This window comes from Dromaius novaehollandiae, chromosome 3 (genome assembly GCF_036370855.1).
Source record: "Dromaius novaehollandiae isolate bDroNov1 chromosome 3, bDroNov1.hap1, whole genome shotgun sequence".
NCBI classification, from domain to species: Eukaryota; Metazoa; Chordata; class Aves; order Casuariiformes; family Dromaiidae; genus Dromaius; species Dromaius novaehollandiae.
In genome coordinates this window covers 16,724,137-16,750,777 of record NC_088100.1, presented here as the reverse complement: position 1 = coordinate 16,750,777, position 26,641 = coordinate 16,724,137, and the positions used below count along the sequence as shown (strand labels likewise).

The 26,641-nt window shown below is 37.6% G+C and overlaps 1 protein-coding gene across 2 annotated transcripts in view; it reads right to left on the bottom strand.

Annotated features, from left to right (window-relative positions):
* Nucleotides 1-14,844: 14,844 nt before the first annotated feature.
* NOL10 (nucleolar protein 10) overlaps nucleotides 14,845-26,641 on the bottom strand; it is a 55,773-nt gene continuing 43,976 nt past the window's right edge. For both annotated transcript variants that reach the window (XM_026097199.2, XM_026097200.2), the window contains 4 exons: nucleotides 25,922-26,095; nucleotides 25,282-25,529; nucleotides 20,101-20,203; nucleotides 14,845-16,761 (listed from right to left, as the gene is read on the bottom strand). In XM_026097199.2, the coding sequence (XP_025952984.1) occupies nucleotides 16,642-16,761; nucleotides 20,101-20,203; nucleotides 25,282-25,529; nucleotides 25,922-26,095 (645 nt within the window). In that variant the 3' untranslated portion in view covers nucleotides 14,845-16,641. The remainder of the gene's footprint in view (nucleotides 16,762-20,100; nucleotides 20,204-25,281; nucleotides 25,530-25,921; nucleotides 26,096-26,641) is intronic.

Below are 26,641 nucleotides of genomic sequence, written 5' to 3'. Positions count from 1 at the left end.
AAGTAAATCCTAGGATTAGGGACATGCAAATTATTATAGGGGAGGGGGGCAGATGAGGAGCTCACTGTGTCAAACAGAAGAATGAATAAAAATTATTTTGGGTGGGCCAGAAACTGAAAATGTTTGATTTTAATTGATTTAATTTCAAGAAAATGGAAAACTCAGTTTTGGCCTGGACTATATGCAGGGAAAGCCTATGACTGTGTTAAGAGCTTGGGGGGATGGGGGGACCTATCCGACAGCTTTATCAGAGGTGGTACTGACAGGGAGAAGTCACCATGGAGGTTTGATTTCTGATCTCTCCTGTGCTACATGAGAGTAGGCGAGTGAACTGAGACCTCCCTCTGAGCAGTGTATGTTAATCACTACCATATACAATTTTGAGTAACCTCACCTGATGAAATTGTCCTAGAAACTGTAAAATATTTAAATATTAACTTAAATCAAACAGATATCACTTCCTAGAGGAATGTTTTGACCAACAGGCTATAGAGTTCTTGTTTCTTTCTGCAGTCCAACCTAAAATTTTGTATAAAGTACACCTGTCTTGCTTGCTGAATAAGGGAGCCCTAACCTCAAATGTCATGTTCCTCAGATGTGGAGAGGATGACTGCTCTAGTCTTCACCACTGTTGTGAGCGGTGCCCAAATCTTTCAGAAGTCTTGCCTGAAAAACTCTGGGGAATTCAACTGAGAGTTTAGACAGACCAAAGCTGCACTTCTTAACAAATAAATTGTTCCCTATAAACACTCATGATGATCCTAGTTAGGATGTTGCGATCTAATCTTTGATTTCCCTAATGCTGGGAGCTAATTAGGACACTTCAACAATAATAGGCTGATACCACATCATCTCCCTCCTGCAACCATCATGCAGTGGCTCCAGGATGCATCTAGCTAAAACAGACCTGATTCCTACAGTTTCTTTATGTTAAATGCAAAAGTACTTTCGGAACAACAGAACTGTTTTACATCCTGGCATGCTCTATTTTCCAGTAGGGTTACAGAAATGCCATCTTTAAGACTACTAACAGTCAAACTTGCATTCTTCCAACCAGGTTTTATTCCATAGGAACATCCTTTATGCTCTAATTTTTCCTGCTATGCTGGGATTTCATGAATGCAATAACAGTAAGAAAAGCTCTCTAATCACGTCAGAAGTTGTCATCAACAGTTAAAAATAAGCTGGCAATATTTTCATTTGTTGCTCTGGTTTCAAATGCATTAGAAAAAGACTTTGCCACATAGGAAGAGGAGAGATTTTGGAGGTGAAACACATTTATGGACTGCATGGAGCTGTTCACGATTATTACTTGCAGAGCCTACCTTAATGGAGTTATCCTGAAGTGGTTTACTTGTGGTTCAGAGATTGGCCATTACTCATATTTTATATGTGGTAGACAGTATGAGTCTGACTTGGGCAGAAGCCATCAAACACTTCTGACTGTTCATAACATGCATGATATGGCCATGGAACACATCTTCAGGTTTCTTCACGATAGCCAGTCACAGCTTGGAATCTATTTTGCCTCTGAGGAGATATTTCCAGGCTTGGGTATATGTGGTTAGACACAGTTCTGGTCTTCTGGACTGTGGGTTAATGAGCTGGACTGAAGGTTAGAGGTTCAGCTATCTTTCTGGCAATACTACTTGTCTGTTAATAACAGAGGGTCTGAAAATAAGTCCCTGGAAAAAAGGGCTGCAGCTAGCATAAATCTTCAGAGAATTTCAGAGAGGAGACAGAGGAATATACAGAAATTCACTATTTTCTTATACTTTTTCTTGCATGTAGTTGTTTTCAAATGACAGATCTTGCTATGTTCCTTAAGTTACTTGGGACCTCAACTCCTCTCTATAACTGCAAATATGTAACTCTTAATTTGTTCATCTTCTTCCCTCAGCATAGTCTGTAACTTTTCAAGTCTGTTGCTGTCCATTTTCAATGCTACAGCAGTGACTGGTTTAGTTGGTGGAGAGGGAGTGGGGGAAGTTACAGCTGACTGAGCTCCCTGCATGAAATCACCTTGAAGAATGGGCATTCTGAATAGCACGAGCATCAGCTGCAGCTGCCCTCCCTACCATCACACTGCTCCTGCCACAGGGCCCTGCAATTTAATTTGCAGTCCAGAAATAGAGTCATACCAAGAGGAAAATCTAATAGTAGTATCTAGTGAAGAGACTGCCATCTGTCACATAGCAGCATTTGGATCCAACAAGCCCATTCCAGTTCTATCCTTTTTCCCCATGGAAGGCTCATGGGTCAGATGTGTTGTGAAACTGCTCCTTAGATGCTTCATCTGGGCCTTTACCACTTCTGCTATGAAGTTATAACAATGGCTTATACCTACAGGCTTAACAATTGCAATTCCTCCCTTCTGGGGCTTGCAGCAACCTTGTTCTGCCACTTGCATTCTTTAGGCAGGCTGCCCGTAACACAAGAGACTGACACGACTTTGGCTCCATTGCCTACAGGTCCAGCTTACAGTTTAGTCTGGCTTTTGAGTCATCCTGGCGTGTCTGCTCTGGTGTTCTTCAAATGTGTAATTCATCCCCAGCCTTCACGGTGATGGTAACAGTGGGAAGATTGTGCTGGCTGCCAGCTCTGCCCTAGTTTCAGCTTTAGCATTTCTTTCCCTTTAGCAGCCAGGACCCCTTTCTTTCATGTACTGATGACAGGACAGAGGTCAGAAAATGGAGAAGTAGCCACTTTCAGTCTTGGTTTCTACAAAATCATAGAAAATTGGACTAAAGAGATGCTTAGAGGTCCCTGAATCCCTTCTAAAGCAGGATAAACTACCCTGATCTGACAGATGTTTATCTAATCTGCTGTCATGCTTCAATGAGAAATTTCATAGCCTTCCTAGACACAGTTGCAGTGCTTCAGTATTCTCACAGCAACATACAAATACCCAAAGGCCAAAGTGATCTGCTCCATAGCAGATGCATAAGGAAGGGTAAAAGAAACAGGACAAGTAGAGTGATCTTTTTCTCAGTACCTGCTCCCAGATTCTGGCAATTACTAATTTATGATTTCCTGAGCTGGGCATGGCATCCAGGTTCTCATATGTAGTAAATAATAATGGACTAATCACTTGTGAGCTTATCTCAACCCTTTTTGAACTAGTTCATACCTCTGGCCTCCATGATAGCCTATGATTACTAGTTCCACAATGTATCTGTATGTCATATACATATTCCTTGTGTGTGTGTGTGTGTGTGTGTGTGTGTGTGTGTGTGTGTGTGTGTCTTAAACCTGCTACCTGATAATTCTATTTGATGGCGCCTGGATCTTACATTATGAAGAATATTTAATAATAGTTTTCTTCTTCTACACACCATTCAAACTATTTTATAGACCTTTACCATATGGCTGCTCAGCTGTCTTTATTGCCAGCCTAAAAAGTCCCACATTATTTAAGCCCTACTTGCAAGGGAAGCTCTCCATATATCATATCAAGCTTGTTGTTTCTCTTCAATGCCTTTTCTAGTTATACCATGCCCTTTCTTAAAGTTAAGTGCTCAGAGCTAAACATAATACCCACGGTACAGGAGCACTGGGGATTTATATATGGCACAGGGTGTTTTTATTACTATTTTTTCTCTTCCTTTCCTATTCCTTTCCAACAACATTTGACTATTGCTGAACACTGAATCAATGTTTTCAGAGAACTTTCTCCAGTGACTTTAAGATCTCTTTCCTGAAAAGCAATAATCAGTTTATGGCTCATTGTTGTGTCTCTGATACTGAATGAATTTTCCTGCCTGCCCTTACTTTGCGTAGTTGACATGCCGCTGTCATGTCCCAGCATGCCACAGTGACAGCTGCCACTTTGTTTCCTACCCAGTTTTACTCAATTCTCTTACAGCTCTTTGCAGTCTTCTTTATTTTTTAATTTCCTGTGCTATTATTTATCTTTCCAGATCACTTACAAGGGAAACTGACCATTTACCCTCTCCCTTTGTTTCCTCTCTGTAATAACATATTAACCCACAGGAAAATCTTTCCTCTTACCCCGTAAAAACTGGCAGGAACCAAGCCTAGTTTCCAAGCCAAAGAGAAACATATTATTAATAACTTTTTGGAAAGGCAAGTGCACTACATTGTTTGCTTGTTTACTGACTTCCCCCAGAACCCCCAAATATGGGGAAGCTTCTGTAGAAGAAGCAACTGAATGGTTTAGGACTTCAGCCTGGAAAAGATAAGACTTAAGGGGGATGAAAGAAGTCTACAATATCAAGAATGTTGTCACAAAGAGGATGAAAAGGGATCAACTGCCTCACTATTTCCTCAAAGTGAAGAGCTAGAAAGAAACTCAAGGGAAGCCACAGTAGCAAGACTCAGCACAAACAAAAGGAAGTGGTAGATCATGCAGTGGCAGTGGATATTGTAGGTGCTAACAGTCTGCAGGTTTCATGGGAAAGATGAACAAGTACATGGAAGGTAAATACACTGAGGATCACTAAGAACAGAGAAACTACATCTAAGAAAGTCCCCAAGATGAATAATGTTGATAGCTTGGCTATTGTTAGGTAGAAGCTGCTGCCGCAGAAACAAGTGGCACATCTCTAAGCAGATGTGGGCTACACCATAACTATTCACTGCTCAAAGAAAGGTTTTACTAGAACTCTTGAAAGTGTCACTGCAAACCTGAAATACCAACTCATCTGAATCTGTAAATATCCACAGGGTTCTTCTTTCTCCCTGAGTACTCTGACATTTTGCAATCCCATTGCCCTTTTCTGCTCCTATAACCAAGTAAAAAACCTGTGTGATCACCTACAGATAATGAACCTGCTGTACAGGGGTAATTTGAAAGCCTTCTATGTATAAAGCCCAACCACCAGTGGCATTTAAGACCTAAACTGTTACTGAATACAGTTGGAAATGCCTTTGCAAGCAAGATCCACAGAGTTTCACTGTCAAAAAACACAAAAAGTAGATTCTGTTGCTCTCCCTTAGTACATCAGAAGTAAAACAGGAGAAACTATCAGTAGATTAGATTTTACATATACATATACATATATATATATATATATATAAAATTTAAATTTCTCTTTTTTTTCTCCCTTTCCAAATTGCATATTCCCAGAGAAAAGGGAGTATTTGGCTTAAATCCTTGGTAACGGCAATCATGGCACAGAGATTTTTGGCAGAAATACTGTCTCTAATTAGATCATAAATTTCGAGGAGCAGGAAATGTACCTTCTTTGTCTGCCTTCTGTACAGGTAGAACATATTTGCATTTAACCACTAATAAATAATTCTCATAAAAATTTCAGCCAAATAGCATGAGCAATGGCTCAGGACCAAAAATGGTCTTTGCTGTATTAGCAAAAATCCCCATGCAAATATGATAACCAGGCTGCACTGGAGATGGTCATGTGGGAATCAATTAGCTTACACCTAGCTTGATCAAGGCTGGATGCAACCATGAGCTGGACAGCATCCTCATCATATATGCATGCAGTAGTGTTTGATGATTGGAAGAGGAATATATGCATGAGGGTGCATTTCTTTTTAGCCCCCCATTATCTTCTAACAATTATTTCAGAGCCTGAACAGTGTCTTCCCTCCTCTCCTGTCTTGGAAGGCATGGTGTGTGATGTGCCATACTGTCAGGAAATTAAAGCAAAGATGTAAGAGAACGTATCAGGAAAAGTCAGAAATTTCAGCTCCTTCCCCTGCCAGCCAGTTAGGACAACGCTCTGGCAGAACTACTCAGCGAATTCTGAAATTTTGTTCTTGTTCTTCTGAAGCACAGTCTTCATCTCCCCCCTCCTCTTTTGAGACCTACCATAGTACATGCACAGGGAATGGGTGTGAAGAGAGGGAGTAGCAGAAGTCATACAGAGCATCCAGTGTCTTCCTGCATCCCTCCTTGACACTGGGAAATTATTTGGCAACCAAGAACTGAGTCTATGCATGTGACAGGTCTGACTCCCTGAGGAGGTGGGTGAGTAGTTTCTTGGACCCTGCTAGACTTGTGCACAACTCCACCTTGGGCCTCTGCCATGGAGTGGCAACCACAGACTACTCTGCACAGCCATCCTTATGGGAGAGGGCAGCAACCAACAGAACTATTAAACTCAGTACACCTAAACAGCCATTTTCCCCTCACCCCGATATTATATACTGCTTCCCTTCAACTCCACCCCCCAGAATAACCCAAACCAACAAGCAATTGGTAAGCCAGATAGTACCTTGCAATTGTCCCAATAAGTATATCCAGCACCATCTCAAAACAGGCAAAACTCCTTTGATGTCAGTGAGAGTGTGGCCTGCGTCAGGACGTCAGGACTGACCCTGTTGTTTGGAGGCTGTTTAGGTGGAAAAGGCAAGACCTGCAGGTGAAATAAAAGCCTGAAGAAAATGAATTGAGAAATTATTCAGTAACAGTTCAAAGCCCTGCATGTGGGATGAAAGCCGGCTTATGCCTAATAAATCTAAGAAATGATTTCAGTAATAGTTCATCCTGTGCAACTGGGATCCTTGCAATTAATGTAAGCAGCATCCATGAGAACCAATACAAATTAAGTACTGCTCGTTCAAGTTAATTCTCTGCCTTTGGGCAGCTTTAGTTACGTACTCATGTTAGAACTTTCAATTTAGAGAAAAGTAAGTCCATCTTTCACAGCAATTGCATGTTAGCCAACCTAAGCTACAGATCAGCTGTGCAGGTAGCCTATTCTGTGGATCTGGAACATGGTCACAGTATCTAGTTCTTATGCCATCTTGCTTCTCTGGCAAAATTAGAGGAGGAGATCTCCTTGAAATAACAGAATTTCTCCCTTTTAGTGCTTGAAATCCACATCCGAAAGGGTTCCAAAAAGACAACAGGTAGAGGAGCAGCATTTGCATCATTCATTTTGAGAAATTGACCCTGAAATGCCTCAGAATCATTGTACTCCCTTATTTCTGTCATTCTACTTGAAGGCTACATCCTTCTTTCACTGAACCCATTGGCTAGCTTTGCTTAACCTAACTTTAATATTTATGTGAGAAAATAAACTGTACTATGAACAGTTACGGTTCTATTGCTTTTTAGGTAAGTAATGAGGAATACTGCCTAGGCCCTACAGGGAGCATGTGGTACCTTTCTGAAACACCAAAGATATTTCTAAACACGTTGGCCCCATAACATGCAGGCATTTGAAGAATTTCAAGAAAGAGCAGGAAGATTGCTCAGAGAATCTGCTGTAGAGGGAAGATTAGAAGAATCAGTGTTTTTAAGCTCTTAGGACAGCCTTGTATTAAAGACTTCGGAGTTGTGGACAATGCAGAGATAAGCCTGCATTTTAGGTTCAAACACCTTTGAACTCTGAGCAAGCCTGAATGCCAGTCCGAATTCTGAAGCCTTAGCTAAGAGACAGAAATTTTGATCTGTGGGAATTACACAACCTAAGTACAGTAAAAGTTCATTGGCTGCACAAGTATCTTACACAATGATAGGTTCTTAAGCCCATCTGTTTCTTCAACCCAGTTTAGGTCATGATGCCCTAAAATGGATCAGTCAATATGATGATAGATGCAACCAAAATAATGCATAGAAAGCCAAAGGCAGAATTGTCTCAGAAGCTGCAAACCTTCCTGTGATTATGAAATTATTTCCACTTGGCTTTTATCAGTTAGTTGTCAGCAAATCCCAACTACATAAAGAAAAAACATCAGCATTGATAATTTTCATTCCCACTACACTTAGTGTAGAAATTTGTTGAGCTGTTAGGCCAAAACAGCTAAAGACATCTTGAGGAACTGAAGAGGTTGTCTATCAAACTACCTATAACTACTTTGCCCTGTGAATAGTATTATCTAAAACCATTTGGTCAGCTGAAAGGAGACTGGACAATCTGTTGCTGACTTACTGATGCTGTCAGTGTCAAAGCATGTCTATCCAAAAGGAACGGAAGACAGAAAGGGTTCAGACAGCTCAGTGCTTCAGTGGTCACAAGCTGCAGACACTTCGAACTGCTGTTCCACACCAGCACTCACTGACTAAGGCTTTGTGATTAGATAATGCTCAGTTATCTAACCCCCAGTAACTCAGGAATGTCAGGAAAAAAAGAAAAAAAAACCAAACAGGAAAAAAAATGTTTGAAAGAGATCACTATTTCTGTTTCTGTCTGCCCAGCTCTAATAACCTTATGCTGTCTGGAGGAAGCCAGTATTTTAAAGATACTAAAGTGCAAGAAACTGGAGCAGGTCAGGACATGATTCTACCACCTAAGAGAAAATGGTGCTAAAATCAAAAGTTAGAGAGTCTTCACTGAACATCCCAAACCAGAACAGATTTGTTTCAGCTCTTGAAAATTTGCCATTTCCATTGATAAGCTCTTTTTTTCTGTTGCAAAGTGTTTTAATAGAAACATTTTGGCCAGATCCAACGCAGTTTGCCATCTTCCTCTCTCCCTTCCTCCTCAGCTGCTTTACAGACCACCATACTAGACTGTTACTCTTTTTCCAAATTCTCTCTTTCTACAAGAAATTCTTCTAATTTTACAGGGAGTCATGACCTGTGCGAAGGAAGAAGTTCTGCCTTCCCAGATCTTCAGAAGCAAGGGAAAATAATGTGTGTTAACTGACATAATAGTTCAATCACTTCTCCAGGATTAAGAGAAAACATGCAAGTCTCACTAGAGAGCAAGGCATCCACTACTGTGCATTGGAGCCATGTTCATTATTCTCTAGGCAGTGCTTCAACAGACATCATGTACATATCATACAGCAATGGAGGCTACAAAAAAATCTTCTGGAAAAACAGTGGAGAGAGCGAGCTATCTGTCTAAACTTTTTGATTATTTCATCCTTAGTTACACTGAAGTGCAGTGTTCTTTCCACTCAGGTACAAAATCTCTCTTGCTTTGGTCACAGTAAATATCAATCATACGTTGGCAGTCTTGCCCTCACATCTATCCAAAATGCCACTGTTGAAGTCAGCTTTCATTCCCACCATTCCAGGCAGGTCAACTGCTTCTTGAATGCCTAAAATAGCCTTAGGTCTCCTCATGCTCTGCTTCTCAGCTCTGGAGAGGTTTTCATCTTCTTTCAGTTTTGACCAGAACCTCTCATAGTTTGAGAGACTGCATAGGGAAATAAGGACCACCTCCTTCAAACTTCTCCTAAAAAACATATTCCTCTAAGCTTACCAATACCTTCCTCATATCAATATTTGCCTCCCTTATTGACTAATTACAGTTAACTTAATGATACTAGTCACCAGCTGCATGCAGATGTGTGAGATTAAAAATAATGTTATTTGGTCATGTCTCTATTACTGAATTTAATAGTGTCAGGCCCAGTCCTAAGCACTGGAACATCATCATCTATACTCTACTTTTATTAGTATTTAAATTGCAGTAATGTAGTTACCATGGCACTGTGCAAAAGAGAGCTGTTGTAACCTGTCTAAAGTATCTTAGATAGAGGATATTTATTTGCTGTGGAGATCTGTTTAAAAATATTGCCTCATATTTATAGTGTAACTGTGTCATAGTCTTGTTGGGCAATCTCCCATTTACATCTGGGAAAGAAGAAAAACATAGCAGCTATGATGGGAGTGTCACAAATGTTCCTCTTGATTCAGTTTACAAGAGTATCAGCAAAACCCTAATAGACAAGATAATGACTTTTCACTACATTGCCATTTGCATAAGAAGATTACATCCTTACAGGTAAGCATGTGGCCTTTTATGACCACGGCCCCTACTGTATGCATTTAACTGGTGATGTTAAGATGCAGTATTTCAAAGGATAAAATACATAACAAAATACGTTTACAGGAGAAATGCAGGTAAATGTTATGGCCATAGAATTCATTACTGAATTAAGATGACATATAATTGTTATGTATTTCTGAATGCTCGACTTTTTATGTAATTGCACATAACGCTCCTAGACCTGGGCCCATTTCTACTAATGCAATAGTAAAATTCTTTAAAAAATTAAAAAACAAAACAACCCACCCAACAAAACATCGAGACACTTACTACACTATGGCTAGAACAGCGGTTCAGAAGCACACTGAGCAATACAAGTGGGTTTTCTTTTCCGGTTAAAATGACATGCACCCCTCCACCTGTCCTAAATGACTTGCGCAAGATCATGTGCCAACTCTCCAAACCCCCACCACGTGCTTTGATGTCACAGCACTGCAGAGCTCTAAGTTCATACAAATCCATTCTGTTCAAGGTGTGCCTATTTGCAACCCATCTATTATCATCATTTTAGTGTTCATTCTCAAGTCTGTGCTATATTTGCACAACTTTGTGCTACAGATCCTTATATTCACAAAAAAAATTGAGTGCTGAGACAGGCACCCCACAAGAAACAGCCAGATGTTAAAACAAGAGATAATAAGTAAGAAAGACAGAACAGCTTTGGCAGAAATCGCTGTAGGGAAGGGAAGGGTGGTTCCAGGAATTGGGAGTATAAATTTTGATTAGGGCTGGGCTGGTATTTCCCACTTCAACTGCCTAGTTTTCTCCCTAATGAGGAAATGGGATTTTCACTTTTGCCCCACGCAAGGGAGAGTTAAAAGAGAACAAGGACTTGTTTTCATAGGTAAGCTGACCCAAATGTCATTTGTAAAGCATGTTCACACCGGGAACAAGTGTTTTGAACTCACACCTGATCTTGCTATAAAATGACTGTATTCATATAAGAAAGCTCTAACTGAATGTTACTGTCAGCATAAATGCAGCACTGTATCTCTGCAACTTCTAACAGCAATTGCTTTCTAACAGCAAGAGAAAAATGATTGCTTTCCAAACAGCAGCCATGTTCAGGGTCAATCTTCACTTCTTGCAAATGCACTGAAGTCTGAAAACACTAAGACAACAAGGATTAGAAGACGAGATCCTGAAAAGCAAAGTCAGCAACAGATAGGTACATTTTTGAATTTACACTAGAAGCACTATGGATGATTCACAGTCATTGCAGTTTTCATTCACCTATATAAAAATTAGCTTACTTTACCTGTGATTATGCTAGAATGTGCAAACTAATCAGTACCATAGGATGCTCACCAATATTCCATATGGAAATGCCACTAACAATACAAATGCAGGATACTCTGAATACTTGTAAGAAATCACACATGAAATCAAAGAAAGAAGAGAATGAAAACCAATGGATGGTTGAAGCTTCCCTTCCTCTATCACCTTTCCACATTATCAATAGAAATCTGCTGCTAGGTCCCACATGGATCAATGATCTGGGCCAAATTAAAAAAATAAAAGAGGAAGAAAGATAAAATGCAGTTAAAACAAGCACAGCCATCAAAGAGAGGAATGGGGCAGAGAGAGAAAGCCTAAATTATAGGTCTGGGGAAGGGGTGTGGAAATTAGAAATACTCAGTTTTATAGTCAGAATGACTTAAGAACAGACTTAAGAACATTAAAAGGTTTACATTTATCCAACTACAGTGTCTTTAAAATGCTGGGATTCTTTTTGCTCAAGCTGTTGTGCAAGAGTTTGCTAAATCTGGTTATTTTTTGCAGGCTGTACTATAAATTGTTCATTTCAGTGATACAACAGGACTACTTCACATTCCTCACAAAAAGTCACTCGTTGAGTAAAATGGTCTTTGAAACACAGAGAAAATGATCAAGAGCTAAAGCTTATTAATAGATTTATGTGCTTTCATTCAGCATAAAAAACCCTACTTCCTAAGGACAAAATATATTAGCTATGGAAACAAGCCAAAAAAGTATTAAATCTTTATGAAAAGAGATAAAGATAAAAGTAGTGAGTGATTCAGCTGAGGGATGGGACAAAGGGGAAAAATTACTCCAGTCAATTAATGCTGCATGCCTATTCCTTATGTCCTACAACCGATCATAGAATCATTGGGCTTGAGAAGTACTCTGAAGTTCATTAATCCATTCCTCTTCCTCAAGGCAGACTCCACTATACCTGTGAGATTCCTGCAGATGTTTAATCTGACATTACAAATCTTTCAATGGATATTAAAAAACTTCTCTCAGTCTTCTATGCCACTGTTTCACTATCCTTCCCTATTTGAAAGTTTGTCTCAGTCTTTCTTCCTGGAATTCAAGCCTATTATTCCTTTTCCCCACCTAGGGTGAATGAACATAGAGAACAAAAATGGGGATGGAATATTCTGAAAGCTGTTACATCCTCCCACACAACTCTTCTTGAAGTTGGTAATTCCAATTCATACTTACTTTAATGTCCATACCTAAAGGCACTCCATGAGTAAAAAAATGTGTATATACATTTTAAATATACTTGATATTTATGCAGGGAAATATTTTAAATCATATTTCACTATTATTTTCTGATATGAAGAAAGGTGCTGTAAGTTCTTTCACTGTTTTGTGTAAACTGATGAATACTCTCAATTTCAGACAATTATAGGAACTCAACTCACAGGAATTCAACATGCTTCTTGGTCTGTTAACAGCATTTTGGAAAGAACATTACACAAATAATTTCAGTTTAATGACAGATAGATTACCTGAAGTCAACTATATTATTTGTGGAGCAAGATGGCACTGAAGTTTAGGCAACATGTCAGATCTAGGTCTCTCTATCTTGCTGATATTTCACACATGCATGTTTAACCACTAAATTGAAATTTAAAGTTTATTTATAGTGAGCTTTTAAAAAAGATTATTAGCACTAAATTCTCATACATATGAAACAATCAGGGTTTCCACAAGGCCACAGCATCTGGTCATTCTTGCCTTAGACTAACCAGCCTTAAATGTCAAAAGGATCACAGCAGCTGCTGAGCTTCTAGGACTTGCAATACTGGATCATACTTATTCCTACAGAATGGAAAATAAAGTACTGTTAACAGAAAATAGGTTGATATAATCAGGATGACACCTAAGGAACTCCTGTTCAGGTTGCATCGTGAAGTTAATTGGTTGCAATGATACTGCATTAATGTCAGCTTCTACTGAAACTCTCAATTTTCCCCCCAAACAGCTGTTCAAGGACATTAACCTGCTTTATCAATCTGAAGAATCTGAAATATGCTTCATGTCAGGGCCCTGAGTGCACCGACAGGCTCTTCTACCTCTCCCCACACCTTGTCAAGGGTTTGGCAGCCTGTGCTCAAAGCCAGCCTTTGATATGGTTCAGCTAAATAAGTGGGGATCAGATAGCTGTGAGGAGAGCTGTGCGAGAAAGAGCTCTGAGAAGCCTCTCCTTTGCTTGGGAGCTGCATCAGCCCTGGTCCTTGCCTAAGCTATGCTGCAGGTGTGCCCATGCCTGTCCATGCACCTCACTGGTCCTGACCCGCTGACTTGACCTTGGACTATCCTTGTCACTAGGGACTTGTCTGGTAACCTGATCTGCTGGCTGAACCTCATTACTGTCACCAGACCTGCCCTGCTCTTCTTGTTTGGTTACTGCAGGACTGCAGCCCCTGTTGGAGAGGTCACTGCCCCTGCCTGCTTTGTTGTTACCTTCAGCTCCCAGCTTCCCTTCCCTTGTGGAGCAGCCCACTCTTGTGCTCCCTCACACTTCAAAGGCAAGGCTTGCAAGGACCTGTCATCATATTTCACTGTAAGGTCTTGGGCTTGAAGGCATGTCAGGCAGCTTGGCACAGCCTACAAACAATAGCTTATCTGTATTCCAGAGTTCAAGTGCTGGACACCCTGAAGGAGCCATGCCTAACTCTGTTACCAAAATGCAAACATCTAACACTTCTCACTGAAGTGAGCAATATATAAAGAACATGGCCCTCTTTCAAGCACTTTATAGTCAGACCAAGGATAGGAAATATGCTTTTCTGGATATCACTGATTCTAACCCGCTGCTGGCATCAAAACCTCTAAATTCTTAAATAAGGTCATGGGAAAAAGTAGCCTTAGGTTACATATTAGCTCAATTAATTTACTAATTTTGACATTATATACTGCCTTTCCACTTTAGAGACATATCCGTTGTCCACCTGCATGCATTAGAATGATATGTACTTCCTTCAGAAACATATCAGAAGCATAAAACAGCCTTTGGCACAGAGACCTGTTACCGGTTAATTCTCTCTGTTTTTTCGAAACCTACATTGGTCCACTGGTTACCTACCAGAGCATGAATTCAGTTACGGCTAAAATGGAGATTTTACAGTTTTGCCTATTCTTCATCTTATACAACTACCTTACTCCATCATGATCTCTTGCAAGCCTTGAGCAATGACATGCACAAATGAAGAAACTGCTGAATGGAGAACCATCCACAAAGCAAGTGCTCCTAAACAAAGACAAGCATACTAAAGAATTCAAAGACAGTAGAGTCTCTCTTCTTGAAGGGGCACATCACAACTACTGAAGTTCAGTATGAAGTTCAAGAATACTCAGAAACTCAGGCCAGCTCTCATTCACAAATACTATCTGTGACCTCCAATTTTCTAAGATTGTTCTCCAGAATGACCGGTATCTCTTACTGCCATAGTAAGGCTAATTAGAGATAAAAGTGTGAGTATCATTATATATATATATACACACACACATACATATATATATATACACATACATATATATATATATATTATATACACACACACACACACGCACACACACACACATATATACACGATTTATACACATTGCATATAAAAATGTGACATATCTACAGGAAGACATCTCCAAATTCCTGTTCTTACAGTACCAGTTCTGTACAGCTAATCTCTAACTCTTCCTGTATCAGTCAGGGCTGTAGCAAGTTTCCACAATTAATCTCTGCATGTTTAGTACAGCCATATGTATGAAGAGAACACACCTGAATAGTATGCAGATAATTTCCAATAGATAATACAATGCTCCAGAGTAAAGCTGTTATCATTGCACTAGTACATACTTTGACTTGTCATTTCAGTTGGATTTCAGAAGTTTAATGTCACCAAAAGGCAAGACTCCAAAAAGAGGGACACACCCTGGAGCAATGACACTGCATTAGAGTTTCTCAGTGGCTAAAGTAATAATGGTACTTCTTGATATAAGGCATAGGTAAGACTGACACTGGAATACTGGGTAGTTCTGTGTTACATAGAAAGTGTGACAAGTTCACAGACAATGTAGAAATTTGAAAGCTGAAGAAAAAAACCTATGACACAGAGAATTCTTGTCTTTTAGCTGAATGCAAAGACTTAGAGGGGACTTGATCGCAATGTATGTTTCAAAGAAGGAAATACCATGTGCAAAAGGAATTTTTATATTAAAGGAAACAATATAATTAAAACCAGAGGCAGGGAATTAAAACCAGGTAAAATTAAATCAGAAGAAAATAAATTTAACTGTGTGGCCAATTAATCTATTGACTAAAAAATAAACCTTGATCAGAAAACATCAGGCTAAGATAAAAAAAAAATATTTCCCTTAGTAGTTTGATTCAGTAGTAATTGTTAGGTTCTTATTGAAATAACTGCAAAAATTTTATGGTAAGTATTGTATAGGAGACCTGACCAGATTAATAGTCTCTCTGGTTTATAAAGCAAAACACTTAATAATTTTCAGTTCTCAAAGTGATTTACAGGGTTGAGGAGATTCACTGACTCTTGCTGGATCCAAAGTTCAGAGTTTTTTGGATTTAGCAAAAAGGCAAATTATAAAGCTTTTTAGAAAGCAGTAACAAAGTTCCTTCAAGATGAAAGGTAAAATTAATTCCTTTGCCTGTGTAGCAGACTACTTATGTAAATGAAGGTTTTGCGAGATAAAAACCAAGAAGAGATGCTGCATGCTGCTTAGCAACAAGCATTCTGTTGGTAATCAGAAAGATGACATTCAAAATAATCAATCATTTCCTTAACATAGGTTCAAGTTTCTTAAGTTATTTAACTAAACTAACTTTGAAGGAATGGAGACTACTTGTATGGCCTTAATTTGCTGGGTATATAGACATATACTACATGATTCTACAAGCCTGCTGATTCATGGCTTTCTTACCAAAACACATTAAACCTGGTACCAAGGATTCCGAGTAAAGGCAATGTTCACCAAACTTTAGCTTATTAAGCTAATCCCTCCTAGATTCCTCGTTGTGCATCAGTGAGGCAAGAGAGATTTCCTTATAGGGTGACTCACAACAATGCAAGCTTGCCATTCTCCATTGCTCTCAGGATGACCATTTTTTTTTTAATCTCCTCTTGGCTACAGAGGCAGCCTAAGAACATAAAGTCAAAATCAGTTTTTGAGAACTGTTTTGAAAAACAATTGTACGTCACTCTACTAGAAGCATAAAAGAAAAGCAAAATTCATAGTATCCTTGTAAAGAAAGTTTTCAGACAAAATAATTCACCCAAGATCTTGCATCTAAGTAGTCACAAATAAAGAACATTTCAGAAAGCAAAAACCAACTGCTTAAATTAAAAAAAAGACAGACAGCCTTGTTGTATAGATAAATTCTTATATAGACTACATCCAGGGTTACACAATAACCAGCTGCTGATGCCTTCTGCACAAATACAACCATACTGGAGTTTATAATACACCATACTCACAATGTCCTTTTGCCAATACTTACACTTTCATAAGCTTTTCAATAGTTAATAGAAGGTTTAGCAAGTTCTGGTTTCTGTGTCCATTACAAATACAAATACATTTGTACTGTGAAGTCCCATTTTCAAACGAAAAATAAGAGAAAAGCAGTTTCTTAGAAAAATTAACATAAAATAAATCAATGAAACCGTTGCCCTCTTCCACGTTTGTTCTTGAGGTGGCCAGCAGAACGCCTGAGTGTTTTCCTCTCTTGACGATGCTGTTTCTCAGCTTCCTGCTGTTTCTTTTGTTGCTCTGACTGGAATATTAAAACAAAAATAGACATGAATTAGAATTCCGAACCTTGAAAAATAATGTCAGTACTAAAAGTCGGAAGAGTTCCAGAGCACCAAACAGTAAAAACTTTACCGGTGCCATATCTAGAATTGTGGAAATGGGACGATGTAGTAGTTTTACCATACAAGTTTACAAAACGGTATTTTATTCTACTCAGGTTCTTGTAAACTTACATAACACCTCATTATTCAAGTACCTCTATATTTAGTTACAATTTCTTCAGGGAAATCTGGAAATATTACTATAAATGTTCTCACATTATCTTGTCTTACACTGTACCCATTGATTCTGGCTATCTCTAAGCACTATCATTCACAAGTCATTCAGGAATCTGAGACTATTTATTACTTTATGAGTACTGAGATTATTTTTTACTGAGATTATTTATTACAAGATAACTATATCTTGGTCAAAAATATTTTCATACTTAATATTTGCACAACTGCATTTTAAAAAGCAGACAGGACAATTAGTTAATTTCACTGAAACAGATGGGTTTTCTGATAATATTAAAAGTATTTGATATGCTGTTTACAATTCTAGATTTTCTATGTGAAAATGATTAAAAAACTCTGCTCATGTGGCACATACTCTGTTAATGTTTTTCCTCTTCATCAAAAATGCACTGAAAGGGTTTCATTTACATACTACATAGATGAAAGGGCTCTCACAGCCATTAAATACTGCCTTCTTTGTAGGACTAAGGTTTGTTTTCAAACTAAGCATAAATTGGAACTAGTGGACTTGAACTAGCCAAGCTCATGCAAGTCTCTGTGCTACAAAATACTCCAGGAATTAGAGTGACTTCAAAACAGCAGCAAAGGATGACTGGATTAACAGAGAGAGAGAATACTGTAACTCAAACAGCTGCATCCCCACTGCACCACTAATTTTGTATCAGCAGCACTCAAACATCAGCCCCTCTCTCCCTAAATCTCCCATTAAAAGTATTTTTTGAACTTGAGCTAGAGATTTGTATGCATAGACAGAATTTGGGCTGAAGTGAGATATGAACCAATTTAACAAATGTAGCAGTAAACACATACTTGTATCATGGTAATAAAAGTTAATGATCTTTAGACTTGGTTGAAATTTATTGGCTCATTTTCCCTACAAGTAGGGATCAAGAAACCCGCTATGTGAAAATGCAAGTGGTTCCTCGCTGCCTCCAGACTTCATCTGAAACAGTCTTGACAAATATCTCTTAATTTAATGTTTACTGTTACAGCTAGTGTACTGAAATTGGCTTGATTTGCATTAAAAGCTTTGTTTTTTAATAAAAAAGGCCTCTACATCACCTTTCTTTAAGTAGTTTAGAAAACCTGTTATTTTATCATATCTATTCGCTATGACAAAGCATGCTAAAATTGAAAAACAGGATGCAATACTGAGGTACCATAATGAAACCCCCTGAAAAGTGATCTGTGAAATATCAGTGACAAATGATTGTAGCACTGGATTTGTCAGTGGTTACTGGGCACTTGGAGAGCTGTTAATACAACTCAACAGCTACAGTGCAACAGGTCAGTGGAATTGAGGCTGAATATGGCTACAAGGTCACATGATATCAATCCTGCGGAATCACAACCCTACATCTTTCTACTTACTCCTAAATACACCTGCACTTTAAAGATAGGGCATCACAAAGCAGAAGTTAATAATGACTGGAGTAATACTAAATTCCTTCTTGGCTTGCCAACTTCATTCTCTTCATCATTTCAAAAAAAAGCGTCGTAACTGAGCATACTGCACGGCATGAATTCTTCTTAGTTCTCCCTGCTCTGTTTCTCGGGACTTCAGAATATATACCCAGTGGACTGTTTATTTGAGAAATGCCTTCTAAGCCTTATTTTGTTATTCAGTTCATAGGAGAAAAAGACCCCCAACTTTAGAGGCACGACTTACGTATTTCAGTAAAGCAACATCAGTTACAGTTATACACAAAAAAAATCCATATGCATTAACAGCAAGAGAACTGGGAAAAAAAATCATATCCAACGGACTCACGTAAATACGGCTTTCTGAACTAGTACCACATCTGTCCTCTCCCTCCTTACTCCTAATTCTTCACAAAACTCCTAATGGAAGGTGATAGTTCATTGTTCACCATCAACTGCAAGAAACTCTGTGGTTCAGCACTTTTTAATTTAAAGTTACTGTAAAAAAAGACTACGTTTTAGGAGCCCTGCAAAGCTCATTTAATTAGCTGCAAGGCACTAACATAACTGAAGTTGGTAAAAGTCCTGGAATGGTGATAGCAGTGACTTATTCCATAGCGAACACATTTTAAATTCCAGAAATAAAGGAATCAAAAACAGATGAAGAAGGACATCTGAAAAGAGACAAGGATCATGTAGAAAATAATGCAGAAACATTCCAACAAATTTGGTTATTTAACGTTTTTATTCAAATGTACCCAAAATGATAATCAAATAACTACTTAAACATTCTTGTGATGGTAGTGTAGTTTTCTTTCTGTGAGACAAGAATATTTGACCAGTGGTAAGGAGAAATGTATTAGAGAAGACAAGTTTACCTGAGGAAAAACAGTTTTAACTGAAGTACCTTTTGTCAGCTGAAGAATCTGAAGAATGAAAATGGATCTTCAGCTTTTATAATATGTCCTTGCTTCAGTTCTAAAATGTTTTTCTAGCAAAAGAAATCCCTAAGTGTTCCACAAATTCAGCAAACGCATGCATGCATTTCACTACACCTACCTACATTAGGATCTACAAAATTCCTTACAACAGGAAATAAAAACCCTATGGGAAAGGTAGATAGGCAGAATTTGACTACATACTTCAAATGGAATTTGGTAAGTAGAACAGGATCAGAAATCGTTCCTGTGATTTGTGTTACAAAAGTTCAATGACAGAAGTGGTTCAGTGCTGTTTTTTATCAGGCTGAGACTCAGCATCATTATCAACCAAGAGAAAGCCTGTTACCTACAGCATCCTGATTGTGTTTAGACCTGCAAACCAAGATCTGATCAATCCTGGCACAGATGTCAGGTAAGGTCACAAGCTTCTGATGGTATGTCTGCAAATAAACTACTAAAAAATGGAAGCCAGTATTTTCCACCGAAACATAAGTTTTTGAGTGCTGCCTGAGTTATAAGGGCATAAACGCAGAGTACTACCGGAGGCTTTCATTCTCTTGGCAAGAAGCAGAAGAGTTGGCAGCTTATAAAGAAACGAAGAGGGACATTTGTTTGATGGTTTTAAGGTTCCTGTTCTTTCATGCAAAAACTAAAGTTACCTCTGTATTATCTTAAAAAAAAATATGTATATATATAGCTCACCTTTTTTAATTTGAATGTTGCCTGTTTGCTGCCTACTGTGGTATCAGACACACTGAGTGTGCCAAGTTTTTCTTCAAGCTTTAAACGATCTCCAAGAGTTTTCCTGCAGAGAATAATTAACATTAGTTCCTATTCTTGCCATCTTATTACTATAATAAAGACTGATAATGCAGTCAAAACTAATCTCAGATTCTCTGAAACCCTCAAATGCCATACCTCTCAAAAATAAACATTCAACAAACAGGAAAGAAATGCAAGCTCAAATCATTCCCTCCAGATATTTCTTATAGTAAAGTCATTTTTAAAATTTACGTAAAGTTCCTTGTTTTTTCTTTTAAAAAAGCATCAGGACTGATCTGAGAAAGAAATCTTGCCCTTCCATTGCAATGATTTTCTATGAAATGTCAAAAAAGTCAGGTATATTCAGCTGCACTTGTAAGTACATGTTACAAATAAAAATACAAGTATTTTATAGCCAGATGTATCCAGTTTGCTTGAAATCTTTTATTTCTGAAGTCTCTCCTCCACTTTGGAGGGGAGGAAATAATCCTGAATATATTTTCAAGTTAATTCTTCATAGAATGCATCACTTCACTGACAGAGATAAGCTATGTAATCCAATTATAAATGACTGTTTTGACACTGAACCTGGAACAGTGTAATGCAAACAGTTTAAAAAAAAAACCAAAAAACAAATGCAAATGACTGAATCTGATAAACAAGACAGATCCTGACCCTATAAAGAGCTTTACATGAGTATATGCCATCAACTGCATGGTGCCTGTCAGTTAGTTTCTGTAAGCTCTCTGGTATATACACTGTCCCTCAGGCACTGAACTCTAGCATTTGTCTACACAGGAGTTAGCTATTGTGGCCGAAACAGATACTACTTTCAGCTCCCCTCCCACTGGAAGCTAATGCCCCTACAAAGGTAAAACATGTGGACATGCCCCACTTGTTCCAGGTTACAAGCAGATATTTAATATCACCATTGATGACTTCAGTACTTTGGGTTGTAAACTGGAACAACCGAGGAGTAGAACTACACTTTGTCTCCTCACAGCCCCCAGCAAAGGTGTGAGGCAGACAGTGAGAGGTGGTACTTGCTCCAGCCAGCCTTGCTAAACACATCTGTGATTCCTAACATAACAAGTCCATCATCTATAATCTGGGTTCTATGGACTTCCTTACAAGTAGGTAATGCTAACTGAGAATGACACGGCTTGCACAACCAGTTCAATAAGGAAGACAAACTTATTCTGTGATGTACTTAGGAAACTTTCATATACCTGTAAATAAATTCAGTTCTTGCAATTTGAGATATTGCTATTAGTACCCTATTAGATCCTTCTGAAAAGGGGTAAAAGATTACTTTTTTGTACAAGTTTTAAAGTGTATGCGTTAATAGGATGCGAGTATATACATTTTTGCAAATTACTTTTACGAAAGGTGGGGGAAATAAGTCATCATAAAAATACGATAAGCAGCAATAAGCATGATAAGCAGCCACTAAAGGCCACGGAATTTCCATGCATGAAGGGCTCACAGATTGTGCCCTGTGTATGAAACCTCTGAAGTCTGCTGAATTTTGGATAATGAGACGTTTATGTAACAAAGACTTTTCAGATTAACTACAAAAAAATCACTGTCAAGAATTGCTTTATTTCTCATGACTAGGTACTTTGATTGTATCTTTTCTGTAGTATCTTTTTCATTGAGTACATGTAAAAACTTGTGTGAATCGGGAAGACAAGCTAAGCCTTAGAGCTAACTATGGCAGAAGATCAGTCACTGACATTGTGGTGGGATTTCTATATTCAAGTGAAGTTCCATTTTTCTCCCCTTTGAAAGTGAATTGGAGAAATATGGCTACTACCCAGCAATTATTTAGCATGACTGCCTAGATACTGCTTCGGTCAGGAGAAAAATTAAAATGAGGAGATATTGGGAAAACTGTTTGGGATTGCAATTTTACTGAAGGCTATATTTATCTGGAAATATGCAACCCCAAATGATAGTGAACTGTACACACTATGATATACAAACACTTAAAACAATTATTTTTTTCTTTTTAACATCCTCAATAAATTGATTCAATAGATCCATTAAAAGTTTTATTAAAAATGCTGCCCCTGACCTATAGTTAATAAAAAAAAAAAAAAAAATGTCTAGGCACTTCTTTTTCTCTTCCTAAGGAAGAGAACAGTTTTTAGAACTTCACCTTCTGTTTTATATCAGCAATACCTAGGAATGTGAACTATATTTTTGATAGCTTTTTTTTTTTTGACTTTCTAGGCCATCTCAGGGAATATATGTATCGACTGTCATATTTTAAAATATCACTACTGTCATTTTCAGTTTTGATATGCTCTAACTTTAATAACAAAAATTTAAAAGGTACACCCACAAAATCAAAAGGTCTCTTGGTACACTGATAAAAACCATTTCCTTTTATGTATTTCTTTTAAATTATTATGTAAGGAACTTAAACTTTTCTTTGTTTACTTATTATGCAAGTTTTGCATCTTTACTAACACCTGCAGCAGGTTTTCATGTGTAAGCATAGGAGCGCGAGAGGGGAAAATGGAATGTAGAGAGATTTGAGACAAGGCATTTGTTGCACTTGTGAATAAATTTTGCAGCCTCTCTGCACAAAGAAATGCGTAGACTGTTGGTCTACTAAGAAATATATAGTACGCACCACTGCTTTAGAAGCTGGGCTTGGAGCTGTGCTGAGTCAGGAACATGTCAAAAGAAACACCCAGTTTTATATAAGTCATAAACTGTTTCCTCAGGTAGAACATTATATGATTAGAGAAAAAAAGAACACCTAGCCATTAAGTGCATAGTGAAGGTATTAAGGTACTTAATTATATTGGTCACAGACAATCATTCCATAGCTTGGATAAATCAAATCAAAGACAAACATGCCAGACTCACTAGATTGTACATGCCACTACAGTCTTCCCAATTTTCAGTACATTACTTGAATTAATTGCTTTTATGCTGACTACTTATCACTGAATAAGGCTAGCAGAAAACATATTTAGGTATTTTCTCTATAAAATTTTAGTATGCAAAAACACTTATTAACAAAAACAAGTCATCTCACAACGTTGACTAATTATGATGGCAGAATCATATCAGTTACACAAGATTAGAAAAAGACACCAGCTGATAATTTTAAAATTCGTTGTAAGAACTTCAGGAATATCAAACTACGTACATAATGGCTGGATGAGCACAAATTGGGTCAGCGAGTGTTCAGACAAAAGAAAAATCATGAAAAGACAATACCATGAAGGTAACTCATAGTCAAACTTAAAGGATATAACAGTCACATCCATTTTTTGTCACCCTATTCTATCTTCAATTTTGTCTTCAAACATGACATCACATCCAATCTGTGCATTTCTCAAACAGCAGGCATCTAACATGAGCCACCCTAATTATGCACCACACCTTGCAAAATATCCTGCACAGTATTAACAGTGAACCTTAAGATATATTCTCTCTTCCCTCAAAAGGAGCCTTTTACATGTCTTTCCATGTCTTATGTCATCTCTGATATTCCTCCATCCACTGGACAGTTTTATAGTATTTGCTTTCATTTTTCTTCTGTCCGAAGCAATGATTTTTCCCTCCCCATGTTTTAAATTAAATGAAAAGAAATCTTAATATTTCAAATTGAGAGTCTTTCTGACAAGGCAGAAAACCTACAAGAGCAAAAAGTTGCTTCACCTTTTGGATGAAAAAAAGAAAACAGAAGAAAGTTGATGGAAAAAATCTACTAAGAAATGCAAGAGTTTAGAATTAATAGGTATATTCAATAAAAAGAATGAAAAAAAAACCTGTTTGTAAACATTTGCTGACAGAAAACAGGTTAGGGGAACACAAGAATCAGTTCTGCAGAACTGCTACAAATTCTAATTTATAAATCCTACTACTTGTATTTAAAGAGATTTTACAGGTATAACATGTAAATCACAGATTACCATAGAACCAACACATTAGTAATACTTAGAGACCATTTTACATAATCCCAGTTAAAAATCTGTACTTTTAAGGAGAGGCTATCTTTTTTTTTATCAAATGATTCCTTAAGTAACTTTAGAAAATATCCATCACGAAACATCTAGACTAATCCAATAGTACTCTGTAGTCAGTCATTAGTGACACTAAGAAAGGAGCCCCACTATATGTATTATTCATTTTTTTCTTTCACTGTATCATTTAATTCTAAATAAAAGCATAACAGCTATTACTGGATCCATCTAGTGCAGCAACCTGTTTCCAACATTGGTCAGAATTCTGCTCTGTATCCATATGTTGCAAGAACTTTGAAGCTATTGTTTCTCAAGGCTTTAACACTGGTGTCTACTCTCCAAGTAATAAAAGGCTATTAAACCTCAACTTCTGAAGGGCTTAATTCACCCCTGAAAAAAAATCAATGAGATTTGTGGGCATTAAGCACCTCAAAGCCAAGTCCTTTAGTTTGCAACTCTAAAAGATACATGTGCTCTTCATATAGTACCCAACTACTTCAGTTTATCAACAATTTAAGGATAAAAGCGAAATGTGAAATTTGAAAAAAACCCCACAAGTTTGATTTTTAGCATTGCAAAAAGAAAAACAGAAATAGTGAGTCCTGACAACATAGGGAAAGCATATTTTGTCAAAAGTTTCTGGATGCTGTAAAAATACCCAGACCAGAATTTTTTTTTTTTACCACCCTGGATCCTACTCCCAAAACAGTGACTACTCATGCAGTATTCCAGTCTTTTGGAGGATCAGATCAAAAAGATCCAGGTTGTCAATCTCTTTATGACACTGGTGGAGTAATACAGCCAGTTCCACAGACAACAGTGCTGTTATTCCTGTGAGCAGCAGTTCACCAGCACTGAGTAGTGGATCCCCAAATCTGTCTCAGAATATTGACTTTTACTCATCCCATTTTCATTGTCCCTCTCCCATATTTTAAACATTATACTTGTTTAACTAGAAAATAAAACTTTTAACTGTGTCCCTGTAAGTTATATCCCTGAATCACCAGATGTGGCTTTATTAATACGTATTTCCAAGACTATCATGCCAATTAACCAAATACCACTGGCCTGCATAGTACAGAAATACTTGATAACCCTCCACCCCCACCTATTAAAATAAGAGCATTAGTCTTACTTCATTAATTTTTGTTTTTTGGCAGAGTCTTTGAAGCTTCTGAATTCCTCTCCTTCTTTAATCTCAAAAAATTGAGGTTTCAGTAATGTTTGCTGATCCTCCTTGAACCTTTCCTGCCGCTTTACTTTTTCCTCTTGGCGTAGAAGTTTGCGCTGTTTCCTGACCTCTTCAACCCAGCCTTTTTCATCATCTGAACTCTCAGAACTTTCTGCATCACTTGGTTTTCCTTCTGGTTCTTCTTCCTCTTCCTGTAGACAAAAATAGTTTAAAATAAGAAATCATCAACTAATTTTCTTTTCAAACTATTCCTGCAAATAAGAGTACGTGACAGCCTTACATAAGCACAGTTGAAGAGAACTTAAACTTGAAAAAAGCACTAACAGCAAATAAAGCAGAAAACAGATTATAAAATTACCTCCACCTACACATTACATGTTTTTCTAACCTATATTTATGTAGACATAATATTATTCACATCTGAAAACAAACTATGATAACATTATAATTTATATCTAAATTACTGTAGCTGGTAGATATTTTTCCACTTCTTTCCTCTTTTCTTCTTTCTAGGGTAAAAAAGTCTGAATGTTTGAAACAAAATAAAAAACTACAGATTTTTTCCTAATAGAAAATATTTTACCTGTTCTTGTGCTTCCTTTTCCTCTAAGATCTTTAGTTTCTTCTTTCTTTTCTCACTTATTTTAGAAACAAGTGGGTTAAGCAACCTGAATTCTTCACTCTGCTCATCTACCTGGAAATCTGGGTTCTCAAACATGACCTTAAAACGATCATCTTTGAGAAGGCTAGGCAGATTCTGGAAACAAAGGAAAGTATGAGTTAGTCACAAAATTCTAAAATTGGTAAAACAAAGCTCATTCAATTAATACCTGTTTAATTAAACAAACCCCCCAAACAGTATGGAAAATGCCAGTTGCTTTCTCCTTCTAGGTCATATAAAAAAAGATATATTCTAATTCTATTTTATTATTTCCACAAATCAAGTGACTATCATTTTAAGCTATTTGTAAGCAAGACGGTTTCTTATGCACACTATAGACAGCTTAAATACACTACTACTAATATTTTTGAATTAATGTTTCTCATATATTCAACCAACTAATCTGGAGATGTGTTGATATCTATTGGCTAATCAGCAGTACCTCCAAAGCGAATACCCTGCCTGATCAGGATGATTCTATAGTATATAAAACAAATTATTAGGGCAAAATACATCTTTACGCAATGCTACTATTGTTTTGGTGTAAACACTTAAGAATAAGTGTTTCTGTATATCTTATACAGTTTTTCTATGCTGCCTTCACATACAAAGTGGAAAAGTCAGCCTGTTCCTGTTAAAAGA